General features: G+C 40.4%; 1 protein-coding gene across 2 annotated transcripts in view; it reads left to right on the top strand.

The window, feature by feature from the left end:
- Positions 1-25171, top strand: part of ARHGAP24 (Rho GTPase activating protein 24) — a gene marked incomplete at its 5' end in the record, with an annotated part of 368413 nt that overhangs the window by 57804 nt on the left and 285438 nt on the right. For both annotated transcript variants that reach the window (XM_080924806.1, XM_080924805.1), the window contains one exon: positions 7231-7427. In XM_080924806.1, coding sequence (XP_080780932.1) covers positions 7251-7427 — 177 coding nt within the window. The remainder of the gene's footprint in view (positions 1-7230; positions 7428-25171) is intronic.

Raw genomic sequence — 25171 nt, 5'->3', positions numbered from 1 at the left:
ATGAAATCTCTGAGAATGCATATACAGGAGAGGTTTGGGGGGACAAATTTTGTACTAAGAACAACGCCGAGAGCACTCAGTTGATAGAGTACTTGTCTGAGCAGGAGGACTAGAGTTCTGTTTCCTAGGACCCACATCAAGCTGTACGCAATAGTGCATCTGCAATCCCATTGGACTTCTGGCAAAATGGGTGCAGAGACTGGAGAGTCCCTAGACGCTCTCAGGCCACCAACCCTGCCTTATGCTGTGGTAGACAAGAGACCTGCCTCAAAGTAGGTGTAAGATGAGATCCAACACTTGCGGTTGTCACCTGATCACCATAGGTGCCCTCATTCACACACAAAGAGGAACACATACACACTGCACATGTGTGTTATGTACATACACATAGGGGAGAGAAGGAGAGATATCAGGGAATGTCCAGATGGAATTAGAGGGAAGAAAAAGGACTTATATAGTAGACGACAACACTCATCCAGCAACTCCAACTGAGCTGACTTGGATACCTAGAAGTCCCCAATCAAGTCTGACTCACATGAAAAAGTATTTTTCAGTGTTGTTTTGATTCTGAAACTATTTAACATTTAAGAGAGACTTAAGTATCAGATGCCCATAACTACAGTTATTGAAAAAATATTCTCTGAAATTATAAAATAACTTGAAATACCACAGATAGGAATATGATGTTACCACAGACCAGCTCCCCATAGCAAAGCTTTTTTATGTTCTTTCCTTTGTTAAAAAGGCTGCATCTGCAGATATCTGTGTGAATGTCTCCCAGCAGCATGGCTCTTTGCATTAAAAAATGCCACCAAATATGTCACCTTTAAGTAAATTTATGTTTTAGGGAACAGACCCAGATAGATATACAGGCCTCTCAACCAGCATACATCCACACACATGTCCACACACATGTGCACCTTCTGCTCATGTGTTTCCACAAATGCATGCCTGGATCCTGTAGATGATTTCTTATTTTGTGTGTGTTTTTATAATGTGAACTATACAGGTAGGCTATGTGTTGGACTGTGGAAATATAGCCAAGACAATATCAGTTGTATTGATATTGACAAAAGAGCATGTTACCAACACCCACAAAACAGTGATTTTTGCTTTTGTTGATTTTTTTTAGAAAATAAGAGAAAATTAAATATTGGCTATCTGTGATCTCATACCATGTGCCTCTGAATGTTCTTGCATAAGAAATGCAGTTCTCCTGCCTTCCCTGACTCTAAAACCGGGGGTGGTTGGATGCGACCAAAACTACTTGGAAAGCACCCCCCCCAAACACTGTGTAAACCATGGTATTTTTTCAACAGTGGCATTCCTCACTTTCTTTCCCAGGAGAGGCCACGGACTATCTGAGTCACAGGAGTCATTTGTTTGTGCTGACGGTCTTGAGGCATGAGATTCTGGGCATTCAGACCCTTGAGCTCCTACTTCCACTGTGAGAAGCCTATGTCATTACAGCCTGGCCACACCTCAGAGGCCGCAGAGCCTGCGTTTCACACGGCTGCAGCCCTGTGTGGAGAGCCCTGTGGGATTGCTTGGGCTTCCTATTTATTCTCTTTCCCCTTCTCCTTCACTTCTCTTCCTTCCTTGCATCTCTTCTCTTCTATTTTCCGGACATTTGTAATTTAATTTGTAGGACTAAATTGGAATAGATTATGACTGTGGCATCTGGCATCCTATTTATATGTAGTTTTGTAAATGCATCCTCTGTTGGAATGAAGTCTAAGTTCCTGCATATGTGTGTGTGTGTGTGTGTGTGTGTGTGTGTGTGTGTTCTTTGAGTCTGGGAAATTCTGTCAGGAGAATGAATTCCTTTTTGATCATACCATGTGATCCTAATTCCTCTGCTTGCCAAAGAATAGCTGCATTAGTAGATACAAAATCATCTGCCACTGGACAAGAATGGACAGTTACAAGGTAATTAAATGGTGGAGCATTGTCAGCCCAGGACAAGTCACAGCAGCCACCATCGGGGCTGTTCCCAAGAGTAACAGGAGAATGCCGGCTAAGTTTTCAGTCTGTTGTCTGCTGTAGTTGGGAACTACATAGAACAAGGTATCTACACTGTTCTAGCACTTTCCTTGTGATGCTGATCAGTTGGTGGTTCTGTTTTGTCATCTCATGCAGAGCTCAGCTGTAATGTCCTGACTGTGAAGGAAAGGATAGGCCAAGTGAGCATCCAGCTGTGTTCTTAGGATGGGAACAGATAATCCACATTTGTCTGATGATAAGTCACTAAGCCAAGACTGGTCCCTGTATTTACTACCAAGGCTCAAAAATGACATTTTCAGGGTTCTGGTTTATCTGAAGTCCGTTGTTGTTGCTGTTATTGTTACGTTTTTTTAAAGGGCATTCAAGGTTATTTAAGGTGGCCATTGGGACTGCATGCTAACTGAATCTCCCATGCTAAAGGGGTAAAACCCCTCAAGTTTCTAACGTACACAACAACTGCTAAGGCATTAGATACCAAGAAAAAGAACAAAAGGTCCAAGTTACTTTGCAGGAACTCTGTTGTGGCTGTTACATATTGTGCTGCTTAGAGTTGTTTGTTTGTTTTTGATTTTGTTTTTTGTGATTTTGACCTAAGCTGGAGAGTCAGTAGGAAGAAGGAACCTCAATAGAGACGATGCCTCCATCAGACTGGTCCATAGACAAGCCCACGGGCATTTTTATGATTGAGGATAGATGTTGGGGGGCTAGCTCACTCTGGACAATGCTGCCGCGGAACAGTAGTCTTGGGTTGTATAAGAAATCACACCGAGCAAATCCATGAACAATGTTCCTGTGTAGCCTGTGCTTCAGCTCCTGCCTCCAAGATTCTGGCCTGAGTTCCTCCCCTGACTTCTCTTGGTAACCGACCGTGGTGGGGACATATAGCTTACTTCCCTACCCCCCCCCCCAGCATACAAGTTGCTTCTGGTCAGTGTATCTTTCTTGTTTTTTTAAACCACAGTAATAAAAACAAAACTAAGACAGGTACCACCATATCTCCACTTGGAAGTTGTGTGCTGAGGACCCTGTATGTGAAAGGTGCTGGGATGCTGAGGTCAGCATAGCCAGGGCCTTGACCTCATGAAGCTTAGGGTTCTTTGGGAGTCAGGATCTGACAGACAATGAAAAAAAATCAAACAAAACTCACATAAGAAAAACAAACAAAAAAATCCATAAAATAATTAGCAATTCAGGAAATTGTTAGGAAGACAGGTGTGGGGTCAGAGCTGGGTAATGGAGACCCCGAGGAGCTGAACTCATCCATACATCATTCTAGGCAGTCACTGGAGGAGGTGGAGTTTAGACTCAGGCTGTACAAAGAGCCAAAGGCAGGGCATTGTGGAGAGAGGTGAATGTAAGTAAAGACTGTAGGTATAAAGGAACTTGAGGGGTTCCAAATAAAAAAAATAACAACAAAACGTAACAAAAGCAAGCAAACAAAAATAAGCTGTGGTGTGTGTGTGTGTGTGTGTGTGTGTGTGTGTGTGTGTGTGTGTGTCTGTGTCTGTGTCTGTGTCTGTCTGTCTGTCTGTCTATATTGGACTGGAGAAAGGCAGTGGACATCAGGCTCCAGACTTAATAGGAGTCTGGTAGTCTCAGAGCCTATGGACCATGAGAAAACTGGATTGTAGAATACACACACACACACACACACATACACACACACACACACACACACACACACACACACACACACATATATATATATATATATATATATATATATATATATATTGCAAAGTTGATAAAAGGTTTAACTATAGAGTCCCTATCCAATGTGAATGTTAGGCTGCTTTCCTCAGCTGCTTTTGGAAGGATGATGTGTGGTGAGCATGTGTCTGCTTCGATTTGCAGTGGAAACAGACAAGAGCAGCAACGTGATGACTTTTTTTCTCAGCAGACAGTGATTGGAACTCAGTAGACAAACTAGAAGAATATGGGGATTTCTGCTCCTTGAAGTTTGCTAATATTTGATATTTGGGGTTGAGGTAGGATTGAGTGTCAATGATTAATTTTGTTATCAATGCATTGTGTGCCATGATCATCATGTTTGAGAGCATCATCTTTGGAGAGCAAACAATGTCCCCATTAGGCCTAAGACCCTAACGCAACATGGATCACTTCATCCAACACTGACTGATGGATACTTCACTAGGATTGGAGAATATCTGGATATCCGATGCTTTACCACTACAGAATTATTGAGGTGAAACGTGGTAGGGGACTAGGAGGACCCGACACAGAAATGATCTGGCTCCCTCTTTATTTTAGAGATGAAGTGAGGACTTGTTTCTTTTTCTCCAGATGTCTCTCTTTCTCCTCAAACACCTTGGTTATTTTGTAGGGTTCAAGTCTGTGTTTTGTTTTGTTCTGTTTTCCTTGCACACAGCAATTGGCATGGCATTCTTTCCCCTGTGTTTATAATAAATCATTTTTGTTTGTTTTAATAACGTAATTAGCATTGCTGAGATGATGTATTATGAAGTCATAAAATTAGCTGCAGCTTCACTAGGAGTTCAGTGGGCTCCGCGCTTGCTCTAGCTTTAGCCAAACGTATACGCCACTGATGCAAGAAGGGCCATAAACCACGTTCCGACACACAGGCACACATTTTCCACTAAGTCAAAAAGAGTAGAAGAAAAAAGGGAATTGGCTGCATGTATGTCTCTGTTATTGATGGAAGCTGGCTAATTACCTTGGAAATCATTATAGGTGATATTTTTTTAAGTTAATAAAATGTATGAATTTGAAAGGCAACATAAAAAGAGCCCCAAAGAAGAATTTGTTTGGCTGTAATACATTCTAGGTGTGTGTGTGTGTGTGTGTGTGTGTGTGTGTGTGTGTGTGTGTGTGTTAGAATGCTTATTTTATGGTCTTATTTAAATTTACAAGTTGCTTTGTCAAAGAAAAAATAAATGGAGAAGAAATAAATTGTATATGTTGGAATAATTTAAATACCAGGAGACAAAATAAATATTATGTAGAGTGGTATAAATGAACACTCTTATTTTTTAGATTACACACACACACACACACACACACACATATATATACACACACATATGTACACACACACACAGTTCAAGTAGAATGGAGCCTACCTGCTTCATTACACTAGGTCAAGTGCAGTGGAAAAAAAGGTGTTGAAAGTTCCTGCCCTCCGGGAACAACAAACTTACAGCAAGCACCGGGCATGATGCAGTCTGTGGATACATGCACACACAGGGAGAGAACGTTCCTGCAGTCAGCTGTCTCTGCCATGGAATGCCCCTTACAGGGGAAGTTTTCAGTGTGCACCCCAGAAGGGAGAAGGTAGCAACCATGAAATTCCAGCATTAAAAGGGTACTCGTAGACACCAAACAAGAATATGCCAGTAACGTAACTGAAGTAGAAAAGAGCTTGAAGGAAAGGTTGGTACAGTCAGGATGTCTGTATCTAGAAGATGGTCCAAGCGACCAAAATAAAGAGAGTAAAGCCCAGGCTGCAACTAAGTAGAAGAGTTACCTCGAAAGAGCTCAAAGACCCCAGCTAAGGCTGTTGGAGCTGTTGCCTCCAGGGAAGAGACAAGATGAAGAAGGGCTGGCAAAAACACTGTGTGGTTTGTCACCGGGACTCTGGACATAACAAATGAATGAAAAGTTAGTAGTGAAAATGAAGGTGGTGAGGATGCTCATCTCTGAGTACAACTCAGAATTAACAAGATAAAGGCAACATGAAAATGCGTCAGTAGAAATAGTCTGTGTTTCATGAGTTACTTCTGTGTTTATGCCCTCATATGAAGATCCGAGATTAACTTCCCATTTCCTGCCTAAATGTTTAGAAATAAAGATTAGCAAGAAACTTGAGGAAGCTTTAGAAGCAGATATATGTATAATGTGTATATTAATTTTTCACCACATTTACTGGCTCCTATTTCCATGGACAAATGCTTGCCGCCAAAAGCCCACCTTCTGTCCACTTCCTGCCCACTTCCTGCTTACCTCCTGCCCACCTTCTGCCCATCTCTTGCCCACCTCTTGTACCCCTCTTACCTACCTCTTGTCCACCTTCTTCCCACTTCCTGTCCACCTTCTGCCCACTTCCTGCTCACCTCTTGCCCACCTTCTGCCCATCTCCTGCCTGCCTCCTTCCACCCTTGGGTCCATGGGCTCCCTCGAATACAGAAAGGAGGGACTCATCAAAATCCAGGACACATTAAACATTACTTCAGACCGTGCAAAGGAGCTCAAAGGTATCTGCTTGATACAAAGCAAGAAAATGAGCCACAGGCATTCAGAGTCAGCAGCAGTCTGTGGATTCCAGAAGGCAGACTGTGGATTCCAGGGAGCCCGCGGAGGAAGGACATTCGGTTTACCATGAAAGTTCTTTCTGTAGTTTGTTTTTTTGTTTGTTTGGTTTTCTTTTTGTTTCTAAGCACCCTCAGCTGCACAGATTCCCCCGGCAGAGAAAACCCTCTGGTTGAAATTCTGGAGGAAGCAGAGAAAAACATCTTAAGAGATTTTCACATGTGCAGAACAAACGTCTTTCATCGTGGTTTTAAAAATAGTCCCCTTAAGCTTTACCACGTGTGGGAATAGTGCTTGCTCAGGTAACCACAAGCCAGGCCTGCACACGCAGAACCTCTGCACAGCAGGCACCAAAGCCCAGGTGCCCATAGCTTGGTTTTATTGCCCTATCTTCCAGAAATTTCCCATTCTGCCACTCCACTCAGGAAGAAAGGGTTCTTAGCCCCCAGCGTCATTAAGAAGGCAGGCAAGTACACCATGCTCTCCCCTTTGGCCATACCCTTGGCAGGTATGTGGTCAGTTTCTAGAAATCCAGCCAGTAAATCAGTATGCTCATTTCAGCCCTCTCTCCCTTCCTTCTCTCTTTTTCTTCCCTCTCTCTTTCTTCCTTTCTTCCTTCCATTCTTTCTCTCTTTTCTCTTTTCTTCTCTCTCTTCCTTTTATCTCTTTTTCTCCTCTCTCCATTTCTTCCTCCCTTCCTCCTCTCTCTTCCTTCTCTTCCTTCTTCTCTTTCTTTTACTTCTCTCTTCCTTCCTTTCCTCCTTTTGTCTCTTTCTTCTCTCTCTGTCTCTGTCTCTGACTCTGTCTCTCTCTGACTTTCTCTACCCCTCCCTCCCTCTCTTCTTCCCCCCTCCCTCATTCTCCCTCCCTCTCTAGCTCTCCTTAGGAACAGTGGCAACAGAACACCTTATTCTTTCCCTTTCCTTTGTTTCCATGTAGGGAAATCCATCAGCTTGAGAATGGAAGAAAACCGTGACTCCACAGAGAATCCCCAAGGCCAAGGGCGGCAGAATGCCACCAAGTGTGGGTGGCTGAGGAAGCAAGGAGGCTTTGTCAAGACTTGGCATACCCGCTGGTTTGTGCTCAAGGGGGACCAGCTTTATTATTTCAAAGATGAAGATGAAACCAAGCCCTTGGTAAGTAGTAGGAAAAAAATCCCTGCAGATCTTAGGGGTCCATGCGGCTGATGCAGACTGAGGGTCTCGGTTTCTCCATTGGTATCTGTTCACAGGCATCTTGTCTACGTCTTCTCCATGGTTTGCTTACATTTAGACACGATGAACTGGCTCATTGAGACTCCAGGGCAAATTACAGTTGTCTAATGTTAATTCTGAAGGGACAGAATGTCTAAATCCCTCAGGCAAACTTATTTCATGAGAAAATATTGGTGGGCATCTATTATTAGGGGATACACCCCATAGCCAAGGCAGCTTTTCTTTTTCCCCTTAGGAATGAGTTGAAAATCTATATTTTAAGGGAAACTGTACACATAGCCACATCCTCTGGGGAAAGTTTCTGAGTTTCTATGTTTTCTGTGGTTTCTTAGTGGTCATGTATTTCCTTGTGTTCTTAGCCACAAGTTTCAAGACTGTAACAAAAAAAAATTTTTAAAAAGAAAAGAAGAGAAAAGAAAGAAACAGTGCTTGAGTTTTCCCAGCCATGGTCATTGCTTATCAACAAAGGGAAGCTGCAAAGAGAGGCCAGCCTGTGCCTTTCCTTTGTCCACGTCTAGGAAATATAGAAACGAGAGAAGAAATAGCATTTTTTAAAGGCTACTTTCTCTCATGTTCAAAGTTCAAAGTCTTAACTAGGAGTTTGAATCAGAACTCAGTTTTAGTGTTTTAAGTTCACAAAGCATGATAATTTCACAGGATTCTCATTCCTGTAATTCAGTTACATAAAAACACAGTAAGTTCATGCTTCAAATCCCAGTTGTTTATTTGAGATTACTGCTAGCTTGTGAGTATCTGACAGAGTTACAACTTACATTACTGTCTTATAAAATACTTTTTATATAGCTTTATATAATTGTTTATATAGCTATCTTTATGTATCTGTTGATCTATCTGTCTGTCTGTCTGTCTATATACACACATATATGTATAGTAACCTATTGGTACTGCTTGTATCCACATGTGTTTAGGAATGACCTCTTGAGACTAGACAAGGTATATGGAAGTTTCCCCTGGAAAAATGGTTTCTACCTCTTTTATGTGGTGATCACCTGTAGCTCTTCATCTGAGAGTGGGCCCTTATGGAGTCTCTGCCTCCACATTGTTGCATCAACTGGTGTTATAATCATGTAGGTCTTACTCAGACATGATATTTTATGTATGAAATTTCCAGAAGAGTAGTTTGTGTACTTGGGAGGAAGGACCAGGATACTACAGATACAGTATTCATGTGTGAATGTTTCAAAAATTACATTATCAATAAAAATTTCTATTCATCTATTATCTATACTATTTATTTATGTTTTATTCTTCTCTTGTGTGTTACATTTCAACAGCCGTTCTTCACCTCCCGTTTTCCCCAGATCTTTCTCTGTCTCTCTTCAAAAGAAGAGCAGGCCTCTCAAGAATACCAATGGAACACAGACTGACATGTTACAATAAGACTAGGCACATGTCCTCATATTAAGGTTGGACAAGGCAACCCAGTATGAGAAAATGTGGGTCCAAGAATCAGAGAGAGCTGCCTTCTTGCACTGTAAGAAATTCCACAAGAACAACTAGCTATATAACATAGCACACATGCAAAGAACCTAGCTTAGATCCATGTAGGTTCACTGGGTGTTTGTTCAGTCTCTGTGAGCTCTGACTCCTGTGAACCTTCCCCCCTTCTTCAGGATTCCCTTGGCTTTGTCTAGTGTTTAGATGTGTGTCTATGCATCTGACCCAAAGGATTACAGGATGATACTTCTCCAGTAACAATTGCGGTAGTCCCTCGTCTATAAGTATTTATATTATTTATTATCCCACGGAATACTTAAGATAACACTGTGATTTTTGTATTATCTTATGATTATAAAATTATTAGCTTTATTTTTTTTTAGCATGAAGAAGTGAAGGTTTAGGAAGCAGTTTGCCCTAAGTGGACATGTTGGTATAATTTAACTCTAGGTGTGTCCAGTTTCATGGAGACTCTGGGTCAGTGAATGAGTGCTTCACGCTGGTGATGTCAACAGTGGAGCACATTTCCGGATCTGTCCTTGACTTGTCCTGACAAATCTGTTAGGCATATGGGACTCATTTCCAGATGTTCACTGTGGCTATGTGTCCTTTCTTATGGCACTGTCCAGAGCTCTTTCTGGTTGCAAAGCTTGATTTATACATATTGTTTTGAGTATAGAGCCATTTCTTTCTACCAAATTTAGGAGAAGGACTGTGTAAAATGCAAATATCAGAACATGGAAGATCTAACATGGAAACCCTGACAGGGAGGGACATGTTGACTATCACTGAAATAAGGGTAAGAGCCAATGTCTGATTTCCAAGATTCCTCTTTGACATGACATTGGATGGAAGGGGCAGTTAACTAGAAGGAATTCAAATTAAGTGATTTCTTCCAGCATTGTCTATGATGGAAATAAGTTATTAGAGGACCAAATAGAGAACTCACTTGCTTTTCTGGTTATTGTTGTGGTTCATAGGTTTAATAGCTGGGTAAGATTATTCATTATTTTTCTTCCTTACTATCTTGAAGAGTGGGCCAGACCTATTCTCTACTACACTAATTAATTATCTCAGCATAGAATTATACTCCCATTTAAAAGAATGAGGGTAAAGGACATTTAAAAATTCTTTTGAAAAGCTACAATAGGGTTTTGATTTTAATTGAACCCATAGTTTTATGCCCGATAGGCAAGTGTTCTACCACTAAACTAAATAAATTCCCAGGTCATTCAATCCCTCATGCTCCCTACATTACTTCTCCTCCTTCTTTTCCTCTTCTCACTCTCTCTTTCTCTTTCTCCCCACATTTCTCTCTCACACACATGCATACACATACACACACATACACATGAGCACACATGTACATTTGAAATGCAGTTTTCTAAGTTGCCCCGATTGACTTTGAATGTACCCTGTAGCTCAGAAAGGCCTCAAACCTGTAATCCTCCTGCCTCATCTTTCCAAGTATCTGGAATTACAGACTTGTGTCTAAAGGCCAAATTAACAATATATCTTAAAGATTTAAATGAAGAAAATCTTTACAAATGTTATAATTAGTAAAATTATGTATTTGTACATCTGTGTTTACCAACCAAGTGGGTGCTGCTGATGAGCAGCTAGGCATGAAGTGTAAACCCAGGAATCCCTTGCTCCCCAGCTCAGCCTTTTATCTCCCACTAATCCTCAATTTTTCTCTCGTCTGAGCTTTCACTGGAACTGTGTCTTGATTATCTATATTCAATTTAATGCTTCCAACAAGATGTTCTTGTTCTTCTTGTATTTTGACTCCCCGTTTTAAAGAGTCTATCACTGTGGAGGTCCCAAGGTGAGACCAGCTCCAGTTTACTGTATTGGAAGTGCTAGATGGCTAGTGTCACCCCTAGACAGACACACAGCAAAAAGCTCAGACAGGACCCAAAAGTGGATGGTACCATCAAGGCCTGCCCTCAACAACCTGATTCTACTGGGTAAGCCGCATCCAAAGCTTCAACACATCTCCAAACCAACACAGCAGTGGGCCAACTGTTCAAGTATGTGAATCTGTAGGGATATTTTCTGTTCTGTCTTATTTTAGTCAGGATTTCATGTCACCCAGCCTGACCTTGAACTTGTATCATCATGGATGGTTATGAATTGGTATTCCCTTTCTTTAAAATCCAAAGTGCCTACATTACCATCATTCTTGGTCTATGGGGACATTGCACACTCAGACAACAGTAGCTCCATGTTTGTAAGTGTGGAGAGAGGGCCAGGAATTAAGAGAGATAGATGGGGTTGTGTGAAAAGGATTTTGTGTTCTCGGTAGACACTGGATTTCCATCTGATCAGTGGGAAACACTTTCCAGAAAAACCACCAAATCCTGTGTTACTCACTTCAAAAGAAATCCTGATAGCCATTTACTAATATATTAATATATTGATGGCCTGTTAATGACACAAATTTCCCAATTAGGTTTATCTTCCATTCATAGCTTCAACTTTCATCTTTCTCAGAACTTGATGTACATCTGATTTACTATATCAGTCTTGATTAAGTGGACTGAGCATCGTTTTTCATACTCCTCCTCATTGTGCGTGGTTTACCAAATTCCCAACTACCTGTCCAATTTGGAGGACGTCCGAAGTCTCAGCACCACTTCTCCTGTGTTTGCTTCTTGAGTAGCAGGTGAACTTGCTTCAAGGTCACCATTTTCTAAGTGTGACTGACCCTGGCTTAACAGTCTTAATGAAGGCTTTCCAGCTGTACATTAGAAGCTTACCACAAAAGTAATGACGTACCTATTCAACTTAAGAATTGAATTTAGTGAAACTAAATATCTTTTTTACATGTTGCTTTTCTAAAAATGGATAATGAACCTTGCAATTTTAGTTCAAAAGTTTGAAACTGTTGAGAACTGACTGGCTACAAGTAAATGCTCTAATGCAGGGACAAACATATTCACAGACAATTGAAATCTCCACCATTGAATTTGGTTGTTTCTGGAGGGAAAAATACAAAAAAGTGATCCATGTAGGTATTTATGTACCTACTATTTTATCATGCACAGGCTAATGTGATCTACATTTTATATTAGCTATGTTTTTCCAGATTTCTGGAATTTCTTTTCTTTTTTTAAGTTTAATTTTATAATAATGTGATATTTATATATAGTAGAAATGTTTTCAAATTAACTATACAGAAGATTATAAAAATATTTTCCCCTCATCATGCACTCCTAAGCTTTAAAACAATTACTATTTTTTAAAAATCTATTTATTTATTATATACACAATGTTATGCATGCATATATATATATATATATATATATATATATATATATATATATATATATATATATATATATATGCATGTCAGAAGAGGGCACCAGATCTCATTGTAGATGGTTGTGAACCACCATGTGGTTGCCGGGAATTGAACTCAGGACCTCTGGAAGAGCAGTCAGTGCTCTTAACCTCTGAGCCATCTCTCCAGCCCTGGAACGATTTTTTTAAGGGTGTTTTAAACCAATTTAAACCAAGTTCATGAAAATATTCACATGGCCATCTTTCATTAGTAATATGACAGAGCCAGAGAGATGATTTTGTGGTTCAGAGTACTTGTTGCTTTTTAAAAAGACCCAGGTTCAGTTTCTAACACCCACATGGCCAGTCACAACTGTAACTCTGGTTCCAAGGGAACCAGGCAAGCGTTTGGGACACATACATGCAGACAGGCAAAATACTAATACACATTAGACAAAAATACAAATATTAAAAAACAATCAGCAGCTTGGCTTTGGCTGTAGTTATCTGACACGGGTATTATTATTCCTAAAAGAGGAAATACAGTGGGTATGTTCATGATCCTATGGGACAATCTGTCTTCTGTCTTGAAGAATACTATAACTTAAATGAAAACCTCATTTTGCCTTGGGCTGTGCTGGTTCCCCCAACGCACTTCTATGCTAGAAGGGCAGTAGGAAGTATCGACTTTTAGAATCTAGTGTGAGACTTCTGAGAAAATGGCCGAAAGCCAGACAGGCACCAACCCAATTAATATAGTTTAGACTTTTCACTGCAGATATTGATCCACATGTGTGGGGAATTTTTTTTTTTCTGGGTCCAATGATGACGACATTATATTGGATCACAATGGATTGTTCTAACTCAGAGTACAAGGTGCCACTGAGTATTGTAACCTGAGGGCTGACTTCCAAATGTGCAGAATTGATTACTGATTAAAGAGCGAGGTCTAACTTTATACTTAATCACACTCATGAGTTCATGAAATCGAGAAACCTCTCAGGCACTTGCTGTTCTCTGTTACAAAATCGGAGTCTAAGGCAGAGCCACAGCCAAGTGCTTAAAGAAATACTGCAAACCTAAGAAATGAGCTTCACCCTCATTCTAAGACAGACTAGAGATGGCATGTGGGGCATTAGATGTTTAAAGAGAGACAGAATAGTATTGCATATCTTCATAAGGTTTTAAGGATTCTTTGGGATTTTATACAATTTGTTCATCAAGATATAGGAAATATGATTAATTCAAGTCACTTTATCCCACAGTTTAGTAATTTCTTCTTGCTTACCTCCATATGCAAAATAAGTACAGTATTTTTTTACATTAGACAAAAAGACTTTGGGGTAAAATTCTTTGTGTTGAACTTCAGCTATCTGCTGACAGATTGTGACGCACTGGGAATATGACTAGGTAGTTTGAGTTTTAGTGTGTTTGTTTGGCTGATGAGATCAGATCACCTTACTCATGAAGTCGCTATGAGGATTAAAGGTGACTGAAGTACACATAGTCTTAGCTCGAGGGCTAAGCAGTGGAGAAGAGGTGAGAGAATTTATGTGGGTGACTTCATGATGCACTCACACTGCATAAACAGCAAAGCGCACCAACTGTCCATAGGAGTTTCCTTTTTAGATACTATCCAAGATATTCCTCCATTGATCATTTCTGAGCCCAATACATAGGTTTCTAGTGCCCCTATAGACATTCTATGTATGGTAGAGTGTATTTGTGTATGTATGTGTGTGTTTGAGTGTTTGGGTGTGTCTGTGGGTGTCTGTGTCTGTGTGTCTGTATGTGTATGTGTGTCTGTGTGTATGTATGTGTGTATGTGTGTGTGTCTCTGTGTGTATGTATGTATGTTTATGTCTATGTGTATATGTATGTTTGTGTCTGTGTGTATGTATGTTGTATCTGTGTGTGTATGTATGTATGTGTGTGTCTGTATATATGAATGTCTGTATGTCTGTGTCTCTCTCTGTGTGTGTATGTGTGTGTGTGTGTGTGTGTGTGTGTGTGTGTGTGTGTGTGTCTGTCTCTGAGCAAGTGAGAGAAATCAAGAAGCACTTTAGATACTCTGTATACACACACACACACACACACACACACACACACACACACACACACAAGCAGATATGAATTAGAGAAGAAAGGCTTTGCTTCAGCTATGGTTCCAGAAGGACTGAGAATACCTGTTGGGTGCATAGAGGGAACCTGACGGGGAGGAGCCGAGGCTTAAACCAATGGTTAGGCAGAGGATTAGAGAGTGAGGATTTCCTTCCTCCTAACATTCTATAAATTGGCTTTATCCACTCTAGGCATTTGCCTAACAAGAAGTTGACTTCAGTTGTGTGTCCAGATTCCCTAATCATCCTGTCTGGATTCATGTGAGGCTTATTCAGTGGCTTCAGGTTTTGGATAAACTATTAATTGTCATACTTTATCGTGGTTGTCCATGGAATAATCTACCTCACAGACTGTGAGATGCATGAAGTGTGTTTCGGGATGTAACATAGTACCTCGTCTTATTGATCACTTATATATTAGCTATTGTCCTATTGATGGCACCAACAATATCACCATCACTACCATCATGACCATCACCACCATCACCACCAGCACCATCATTATCATCACCACCACCACTATCATCATCATTACCACCATCACCATCACCACCAGCACTATCATCATCATTACCACCATTACCATCACCACCATCACCATCACCACCACCACTATCATCATCATTACCACCATCACCATCACCACCATCACCATCACCACCAGCACCATCATCATCATCACCACCAGCACCAGCACCAGCACCACCACCACCACTAACCTCTCTGACAGTCAGAGGACCCTGACACAGAGAGGAGAGGTTAGAAGCCATAGTGTTAATTGTGTAATGAAGAAAAAGAATGTGGTGACCAGTGTATCTTAGTTTCACAAGGAGTTTCTTGGCCATGGTGATGCTAATTTCCAAGAAATAGTTGGCTTAGTTTCATTGGTAACATGTGTTGCCAACATGGAAATACCAGCAACCCTTCCAGCAGGAGCAGTGCTCACAACTGTCCTGCTTTCTCTCTCTGTTTAAGTCATTCTGGAGTTCCTTCAGGAGTTGCTAAAAAGGGTTTTGATAGCATCCAAGAAGACTTAAGATAACCTTTTTGCAAAATTTCCAAGAAAGGAAGCCCTGACTTTCCAGTTTCCTGTAGTGTAAATGTATGAGCAGCAATCTGGAGGGAAGAGACAGGAGACCCGTGGGATGCCTTCCTTTCACTCAGGGCTAAAAGCTCCACTGCTCATGATGCAAGTCCACACATTGAGCCCAACCATCCACGTTTTGCTGCCTCATTAGCAGAGGCTTTAGCACTTCACATCCTCCTGGCAGAGACAGAACCGGAAGTGAGAGGGTAGCGGTTTCCTCTGAAAGTTGATGTTTTGGGGGAGCTTCCTCTTGTCATTTCACAGTCTAACTTCTCTTTGAGGTTTCTGTGGCCAGTTGTTCTGCCTGGCTTTAGCTTTACCCAGTCTAAATCCAGCCTCCATCCATTTTCCCAAAACCATTGCTACATATTCCTTAACCCAAGGACTATCAATCATAATTACATAAGTTAGAAATTTGAAAACAGTTGGTTTACTTTTTAAGTACGTTGGGGGAAAAAAAAACCCTTAAAGCAGAAGTTCTTACTTGTGTGTTTTGGATTTTGGTGTGTGATATATAGTTTATTTCTGAGTCTCAGCTACATCCTAGAACATATTTGTTTTCTGTTGCCCGGAAATGTGCCCTCGTGCCACCGTACATGCTTTAGTTTGTTTGACAGGTGATGGGTCTTTGAGCTGATTTTCCTCTTAGCTATCATGAATAATGCTGTTACGAACATTAACATACAGCTTTTTGTATGTGAGCAAATGATTTTGTCTCTTTTAGGAATGGAGTTGCTGTCATATGTTAAATGTGTCCAAGTCTGAAGAACCACACTGGTCATTTTTAATTATTAAATTTTAATCTATAATTCAACTCTCTTATTCAGTTTAAAGTTTATCTGTATCATTTCATCCCCACTCCAACATATGTGTGTTTTGCCTGCTTGTTGTTGATGGGATTTCTGTTTCATAAAAAAGAAGCTATACTCTTTGTCTCTGTCTCTGTCTCTGTCTCTGCCTCTGCCTCTCTCTCTCTCTCTCTCTCTCTCTCTCTCTCTCTCTCTCTCTCTCTCTCTCTCTGTGTGTGTGTGTGTGTGTGTGTATGTATGCATGTTAGAAAAAGAGTATGTGATGGAGTGCATATGTGTGTGTGTGTATGTGTGAATGTGCATGTATAAATCTGTGTTTCTGTGTGCATGTGAGTATGGATTTGTATGCAAGAGAGTGTGAGTGTACATATGTGCATGTTTGTGAACATGTGTGTGCATATATGTGAATGTGTGTGTGTGTGTTTGTGTGGGTATGAGAGAAAGAGAAACAGAGAGAAGTAGGTAGAAAATGGAGAAAGGCGGAAGAGTAGGAAGGAGAGAAAGAGGGAGGGTGAGGAGAGGAGGAGGTGGAACAAGGAAGGGGGTAAGGGTAGAAGATGATCTCTTTGGAGTCTCTTCTACTGAGGCTGGTTGGGGGAGGTGCAGAGGATATCAGGGCCACATGCTTTTCTGGCTCTCACCTACCTGTGTTGGATTTGTGTCTGGTGACCACCATCTCAGATGCTTCGATCTCTGAAGCTGAGCATGAGATTGTGTCTGGTTTTCTGTTGTACCTTCTGTCTCTCATATGGTGAGCACACCCGCCAGCTCCTGGATCCCAGGATGCCATCACCAAAGGGCCGACTTCTCTTTGTTGTACTACCCTGCTGGAATATGGTATGCTAGATCTTTCTGTTTCTTTCTACCCTGGACTGATTCTCTCACCTATGTCTCAGGTACGGGGCAAACGTTAAGCACGTGATTGACTGAGTTATGGGTCACAGATAGATACTCCCTGGTGCTAACAGTACTGCCTGATGCCAGGCATTCTTGGCATGTGCAGGCTGAGGCTGGCTGTGGCAGTAGTGTGGTGCTAAATTAGATTCCATCCTGGTATCCCTTAAACTCGCGGGACTCTCAGAACCTCTCTATTTCTACAGACTAGTTTAGCATAAAGTATAATTCCTATTCAGTATTAAACTCACAACAATTATGTGATACAGATTTTAAAAGTTATTAGTCAGAGATAAAATGTTTGAGTTTTATCCTCCAAGATAAGTGGGACCACCATTATCTCGTGAACTAAATAACTATTGTTGGGTTTTCAAATCTATCTTGTGATTAACTCGAAACAGCATTCTATTTATGGACCAGGCCCCTTATGTTAGTCTCCCATACAATTTTTCATATTTGGAAATTTAAAGATGATGAAGATGTTGCACTACTTATCAAACTTATTTTAAGTTTTGCTATTTTTTAACTCATTTCTTTCTATGCCACAGTTACTGGAAGAGGTCAGAGGAGTTGATCCTCTAGTAGAACATTCCTGAGCTTATCTTTAGGAGCCCAGATCCTTCACTCCACAAATCCTTTGGATATGGACCCTAATACAATGGAAAGATATGCTAAGGTTTTAAGCTCAATGCAGATGGAGAGATGTACACCTCCTGCTTGGCCGTTCATGGGGCTGAACCTGAGCCCGGAGTTCTGGGCTCATGGGTCTTCATGCTTGTTCAGGATGCTGTCAACTTGGTCGAGCTTGAAGTGTGCTGCACTGTTTGAATAAATCAGCGTTACCCTTAGTTAGCTATGCTATTTAATATTCATAACTTTCCACAGAGCCGACAGGGAACAGCAACACATCAGCAAGTAAGATGCTGGTGCATTGTTCAGGCAGCCTGGCGGGGCCCAGTTCCACTGTTTATCTTGAAATGTTTTCCTAGATGTTGTTTTCTGATGCTGTGAATTATATTTTCCCCTAGATTTTAAAGGAGATATTTTGTAGGTCACGCTTGCTTCTTTAAATGACTTTTTTAAAGTGCTCTGGGGACTGAGGGCACACCATTCTTGTCCATGATGTGGGAAACTTGGCATCTCTCCTCCTTCTGTATTTCCTTAGTTAAATGCAAGGACGAAGTTTCATTGGCTTCAGAACCATTTTTACTCCCACTTTTCTATAAGTTTTGTTCAATATCATAGTTGATATCTTGTTTTCTAATAATTAAATGATTATGATTCTTGCAGAACAATTATTTATCAAACCCTATCTGTAAAACTTGCACAGTAATATCTGCAGACATTTGGAAATTGGGGCCTCTACCTCTTGGGGGAGTGAGAAATATTTTATTTTTCTACCTACATAGATTTTGTAAATATTCTCACTTAGCTAAATTTTGAATCAGCCTTGCTGAAGGTAGCTCTAGGCATTAGCACAAATACCAACATGATTGATTGTCTCTAAGTGTCAATCTTAAAACCTCCCTGGTTAAATTATTGTGGTGACTGGTAAAGAGGCAGTATTTGTTTTAATTTTTTTTTCCTTCTTAGTCCTGATTTTGGATATTCAACAAAAAAAAAAAAAAAAAAAAAAAAAACCAAGAAGGCTGCCCCCTCTGAAGTTCTTCCTGTCTGAGATTATGAGATGTTATGTGATGAGTTAGAAATCTTAGACTGGACGTTCTAACAATGAATCTGTTTCAAAGATTAATAGGTCAGGAGGAATCACTGTAGAGGACATGGCTTCATGTCACTGTCCAGAAAATTTATAATTCCACCCATTTGAATGTTTATTAATCTTAGGGAATTGAACTGACACCTTTGGACACATTTGATGTGTAGCCAATGTATCTACTCGATGTAGGGAATAATTTGTAAACACTACATTGACTGTCTTTCTAGGTTACTAGCTCTTCAATTGACAGCTCAGTAGAAATTTCACTTTGCAAGGCCCTGTGTTGCATCAGAGGCGTAGAGAAGATGAATTTTGTCTTATTTTCTTAAATCTTTTCATTTGTATCTGAGTTGGGGATGGGTCACACAATGCTACACCCAAGGACTTTCATTCTGAGGCATGCTCACTTGTGCTGTTTTATAATGTTCAAATTTGGATGTCTTTATGGAAGTTCCAGACTTTTACTCTGAAATACATTAGCAATCTTATGGGACATTTCCAGTATAAAACCAATAAGCCTTGTTCTCTTAAAGTGTAGCTAACTTAAGCAATTCTTCAGTTTCATATATATTATATATATATGATATGTGCTATATAAGAATAGCAAGTGGAATGAGTTCCATCTGTCATTAGAGGTGAATTATAAAGGCAGCCTCTCATTGCAGCCTGAGTCCTCCAGGGACATAATAGTGACATTGATTATGACCTGTTGCTCTTCATCCTTTTCAGATGATCATCAATTCTCATGATGCTTTCTATAGAAATTGACAAAACTGGGTAGAACAGTAAAAATTAAAACCAAACAAGCCATGTAGAAGTCCTATGGAGGTGCATTGAGGTAAGCAGGGCTCATCTCATGCCGAGAGGCTTCTGAGTAAAACTATAAAAGAGAAGGAAGGAGCCAGATATCAAGTTTGGAAATACAGCTTACAGCATGGCCTGATAAAGAGCCCTGTTTTAAAAACAATGCTCACAAATTAAAGGTGCCGTGCTGATTAAGCACACCATGTTAGCAACTCATAATTCTTGAATATACTGAGAGAGTTCAGGAGATAGGTTGTTGGCTTATGAAGAGTATGCCTTGTTGTCCTAGTTAGGGTTTCTATTTCTGCAAAAACATTATGTCCAAGATGTAAGTTGGAAAGGAAAGGGTTTATACAGCTTACACTTCCATATCAATGTTCATTAACAAAGGAAGTCAGGACTGGAACCCAAGCAGGTTAAAAGGCATGAGCTGATGTAGAGGCCATGAAGGGATGTTACTTACTGGCTTGCTTCCCCTGGCTTGCTCAGCCTGCTTTCTTATAGAACTCAGGTCTACCAGCCCAGGGATAGTACCACCCACAATGGGCTGGGCCCTCCCCCCTTGATCACTAGTTGAGAAAATGCCTTACAGCTGGATCTCATAGAGGCCTTTCCTCAACTGAGGCTCCTTTCTCTGTGATAACTCCAGCTTGTGTCAAGTGACACAAAACAAGCCAGTACACTGGTAAAGCACATCTGCTCACAGTTAACAGTTTTGGGAGTCACTAAATGAATCTGTGGTGTCTCTCTAGCATTCATAGTCACAGAGAATTCTTTTTTATAGAGAATTATGCCACCCTGATCAGTTCATTTTAACTGGAGTCTAGGTTCCATTTCTGGCTGCTTTTCCAGTCCATACAGGGCTGAGGATTCATGGAACAAAGCATATGTGATGGATGTGTGCACAAGAGAAAGATGCTGGTAGCCTGAAAATGAGTTGCTGGAGATGAAAGGAACATGGCTCATTGGGAACTACATCACTGGTTTTCTTCTTAGCCGGAGACAGAGACACAATGTGAGAAGGTCCATCCCACCTCTGCCAGCTCCTTTTGTAAGGGCAACGGAATATGCTTTGTGTAGGTGTAGTTCTAGAAAGGACTCTGAGAAATGTGGACAAGGCACTCTCCCAAAAAGTATTTCCATTTCAGGGCTGTGATCAGGAGAAAATGCTGCAGGACTTGAACATGGCTGAGAGGTTAAGGCTGGGAATAGAGTCAGACATGCTCACCACAAGCAGAAGGAAATAATGAAGTTCTTTACATGGGAGAGTTGAAGTGTGGTGCCTTTCCTCCATGAGGATACAAACCTTTCAGCTCTTTCAGTCCTTTCTCTAGCTCTTTCATTGGGGTCCCTGTGTTCAGTCTGATATTTAGCTGCAAGCACCTTCATCTGTATCTATATGACTCTGGGAGAGCCTCTGAGGAGACATCCATGTCTGGTTCATGCCAGTAAATACTTCTTGGCATCAGCAATATTGCTTGGGTTTGGTGGCTGCATATGAAGTGGTTCTTCAGGTGAGGTAGTCTCCGAAGATCTTTTCTTCAATCTCTTCTACTCTATTTGACCTATTTTCTCCCCTGTTCTGTTCTTCTTTTCTTCTTTCTAAGAAAGACTGAGGTATTCACAGTTTGGTCTTTCTTTTCTTTCTTTTTTTATTTTATTTTTTTTTTTTTGAGCTTCATAAGTTCTGTGGATGGTTTCTTGGTTATTCTGAGCTTTCCTGACACATAATAGTCAAAACAACAAACGCTCAAAACAAAAAAAAAAAAAAAAAAAAATACTAAAAGCAGTAAGAGAAAAAGAACAGGTAACATATAAAGGCAGACTGATCAGAATTACACGAGAATTTTCAACAGAGACTATGAGAGCTAGAAGATCCTGGACTGACATCATACAGACCCTAAGAAAACACAAGTTCCAGCCCAGGTTACTATATCCAGCAAAACTCTTAATCACCATACATGAAAAACCAAGATATTCCAGGAGAAAAACAAATTTACACAATATCTGTCCACAAATCTAGCCCTACAAAGGATAATAGATGGAAAACTTCAGCACAAAGAAGGAAACTTCACCCTAAGAAAATCAAGAAATTAATCCTCTTGCAACAAACACCAAAGAAGAAAAGCACACAAACATAACTCTACCTCTAACAACAAAAATAGCAGGAAACAACAATCACTATTCCTTAATATCTGTTAACATCAAAGGACTCAACTTTCCAATAAAAAGACATAGACTATCAGATTGGATATGTAAACAGGATCTAGCATTTTCCTGCATACAGAAAACCAATCTCATCAACAAAGACAGGCACTCCCTCAGAATAAAAGGTTGGCAAAAACTTTCCAAGAAAATGTTTCCAAGAAACAAGCTGGAGTAGCAATCCTAATATCAAATAAAATAGATTTTCAGCCAAAAGTCATGAGGCACTGCTTTTGTGTAGAAGGTTAGAAAGCTTGCTCACTGGCCACTGCTCTGGTGACAGATCTAGTGACAGTAACCAATTAAGTGTCCTGTCTAACCTTGGTCTCTTTGTCTCCCTAGGGATTACTGTCAAGAAGAAAATGTGCCACTTCTCTCTTTAGCCTTTGTTCTTGATACAACATACAAAAAGACTTTATCAGGAACCCTAATTAGAGGAACAGTTTCTGATTTCCCAAATACTTTTGAGTCTCTCTGTTTTTAATTCCATCTTGCATTAACCCAGAGATGATCAAATAGAATGATAGTTGCATTGGGGATGGCTGGAATTTGGGCTTTGGGTGCAAATAAAGGAACCAAGATACAGTAGTGTAAATTCCCTCCTACTCATCTTAGATAGAGAAAATTAATTGGTTACCATTTAACTAAAATTAAATGTTTAAATAGGATCATTGGTGCAAAGCCTGAACCAGGAAGTAAAGATGATTAGTCTTATAGTGAAAGTTGATTGGGCGACTGAATCTTAACTATTTCCTTGGTCTCTGACAATTTTCAATAAAATCCTGTCTTAGCAGTGTTCTACTCCCTATAGTTTAAACAGAAGGAAGCCTGAATTTCAGTTGTTCCAAATCCATCATATAGTTGAAGACTATGCTGAGAGTCTTTGAAGTTTACTTTCACATAGAGGATTCTCTTGATTAATAAAGCTGAGAGTATTTACATTTACACAACAGCTAACACTCGATTGTGATTTTGGTCAGAGTTTCCAGTTTAGGTCCCCTGTTGAAAGGGCTGAAATAAGAAAGGGCCATGGTCTAAGACCCTTGTTCTCAAAATAGGAGGTTGCTGACTTACCTCTCAGAACTTAAGTTAAAAATTATAAAGCAGGAGTTGGAGAGATGGCTCTGTGGTTAAGAGTACTGACTGCAATTCTAGAGGTCCTGAGTTCAATTCCCAGCAACCAAATGGTGGCTCACAACCATCTGTAATGAGATCTGATGCCCACTTCTGGAGTGTCTGAAGATAGTGGCAGTGTACTCATATATATAAAATAAATAAATCTTAAAGAAATTATAAAGCAAGCAAATAAACAATTTTTTGAAGATGTGCGGTGGGTGGCACACATCTTTAATCCCATTACTCTGATGGCAGAGACACAGCTTCACCTACATAGAGAGTTACAGGGTAGTCAAGTCTACATCTTGGGACCCTGTCACAAAAACAAACAAAAATTAGCAACAACAAAAGCCTTATCATAAGAAAATATTTGTGTAACTCTTACATAACCAAAGGACTGGTTCAGGTTTCTGATAGCTGTAATCAGTTGTCCTTAGTCACACTGGCAACGCGAGTTAGTTCTTGATTTCTCTAACAGGAGAACAAAGGTTTCTTTAGAACAGAAGGAATTACATTTCCCAAAAGAGAAGGCCAAATTGCATCAGCTCTTGGGAGCCTCTAAGCAAATGTTTGTAGCACCTGGAATGGGGCTAAGCAGGAGGGAGACATTGGCATGAGTGCCCCCAGGCTGGAGCTGGTGATCATTATCTTAATCACCACCGGGAAGGTCATGTGAGGGCTGAAAATGTAAATTTTATTAGACTTTACTAGCAAACGCTTATAAATTAGTTCCCATTTTATAGTGACATTAATTTTATTACCGTAACATATTTTAAGTTTCCTTCTAGAGTCAGCGAAAACTTGTTTTTCCTTTCAGAAGTATACATATTAGTAAAATTTGACAAAGTAAGAAAGCCAAGTGGCGTTTTAACAGATGAAATACAGTTGTGCTCCCTCAGACTTTCTAGAACTGGACTCATTTGCCTCCCTGTTCTATTCATTCACAGAATCATGCAGGTGGATATTGGCCAGGCATTTGCTTGTTATAAAGTAAGCTAATGTTTTTGTGAAGTTCTGTTGTAATGTGAACAATGGCCTTGCATGGGTTAGTTAGGGTTTTACTGTTGTGAACAGATACCATGACCAAAGCAACTATTTAAAGGATACTTAGTTGGGTCTGGCTTACAGGTTCAGAAGTTCAGTCCATTATCATCAAGGCAGGAGCATGGCAACATCCAGGCAGACATGGTGCAGGAGGAGCTGAGAGTTCTACATCTTCATCTGATGGCTGCTAGCAGAATACTGGCTTTTAGGCAGCTAGGATGAGGGTCTTAAATCTCACACCCACAGTGACACACCTACTTCAAGAGGACCACACCTTCTAATAGTGCCACTTCCTAGGCCAAGCATATAAAATCAATAGAGAGAACAGGTTCAGTGGAAGACCAGTTAGATAAGGTTGTAATGGTGCTGTGGGTAGATAGAAATTTAGATAAAAGCAAAAGTTAGTTCCATGTAAACAGACCTGAAGAGTGAAGAAGGCTATCACTGGAGAAACAGGAAAAACCCTCTAGTTTAGGGAATAGCAACAGCTTAAACTGTGGATTAACTGTACTAGCTAGGGGTTCTCACTCAGACCTTCCTTTAATAACACACACACACACACACACACACACACACACACACACACGTATGAAATCTCCCCAGTAGTTTTCTGGTGCTTTAAAATTCTGTGTTGACAGTGCTTCCTGCCTACTGAATGCCTCTTGATGTCCGTTAATATAATAGTTTTTATTCATTCACTTCAAGGGGAAATTTTCTTTTCCTGCCCATCACTCCCTCTTTCCTTCTCTGCTGAGCCCAGGGAATGGGTGTGAAAATCTGGAGGCTCTCTTGTGCACTGTACCTGAACCCTGTAAACATGTTTGACAGTTGTTTCCATGTTGTATTTTCTTTCCTGTCCTGTCCCAAGGGTCCTCAGTGCACTCTCTGTACTTAGGCCATTGACACAGATGGACGTGTCATGAACTCCTGTACAACAGGCACATGTAACTCTCTGAAATGTAGAAAAGAGGTTCATTATAGTAGGGTTCCTTCCCTTCCCAAGATGACTCCCCCTTTGACATCTGAAAGAACTTTAAACCAGTCATCAGGACATTAGATGTACCTAACATTTTAATGCATGTCTCTGGTTTCACAAACATTAACCTTCTCTTTTCACTGACAAATGT

The sequence above is a fragment of the Micromys minutus genome, assembly GCF_963924665.1.
Source record: "Micromys minutus genome assembly, chromosome: 11".
In the NCBI taxonomy this organism is placed as follows: domain Eukaryota; kingdom Metazoa; phylum Chordata; class Mammalia; order Rodentia; family Muridae; genus Micromys; species Micromys minutus.
The sequence above is the reverse complement of the archived record's forward strand: the minus strand, read 5'-3'. Positions and strand labels throughout refer to the sequence as shown.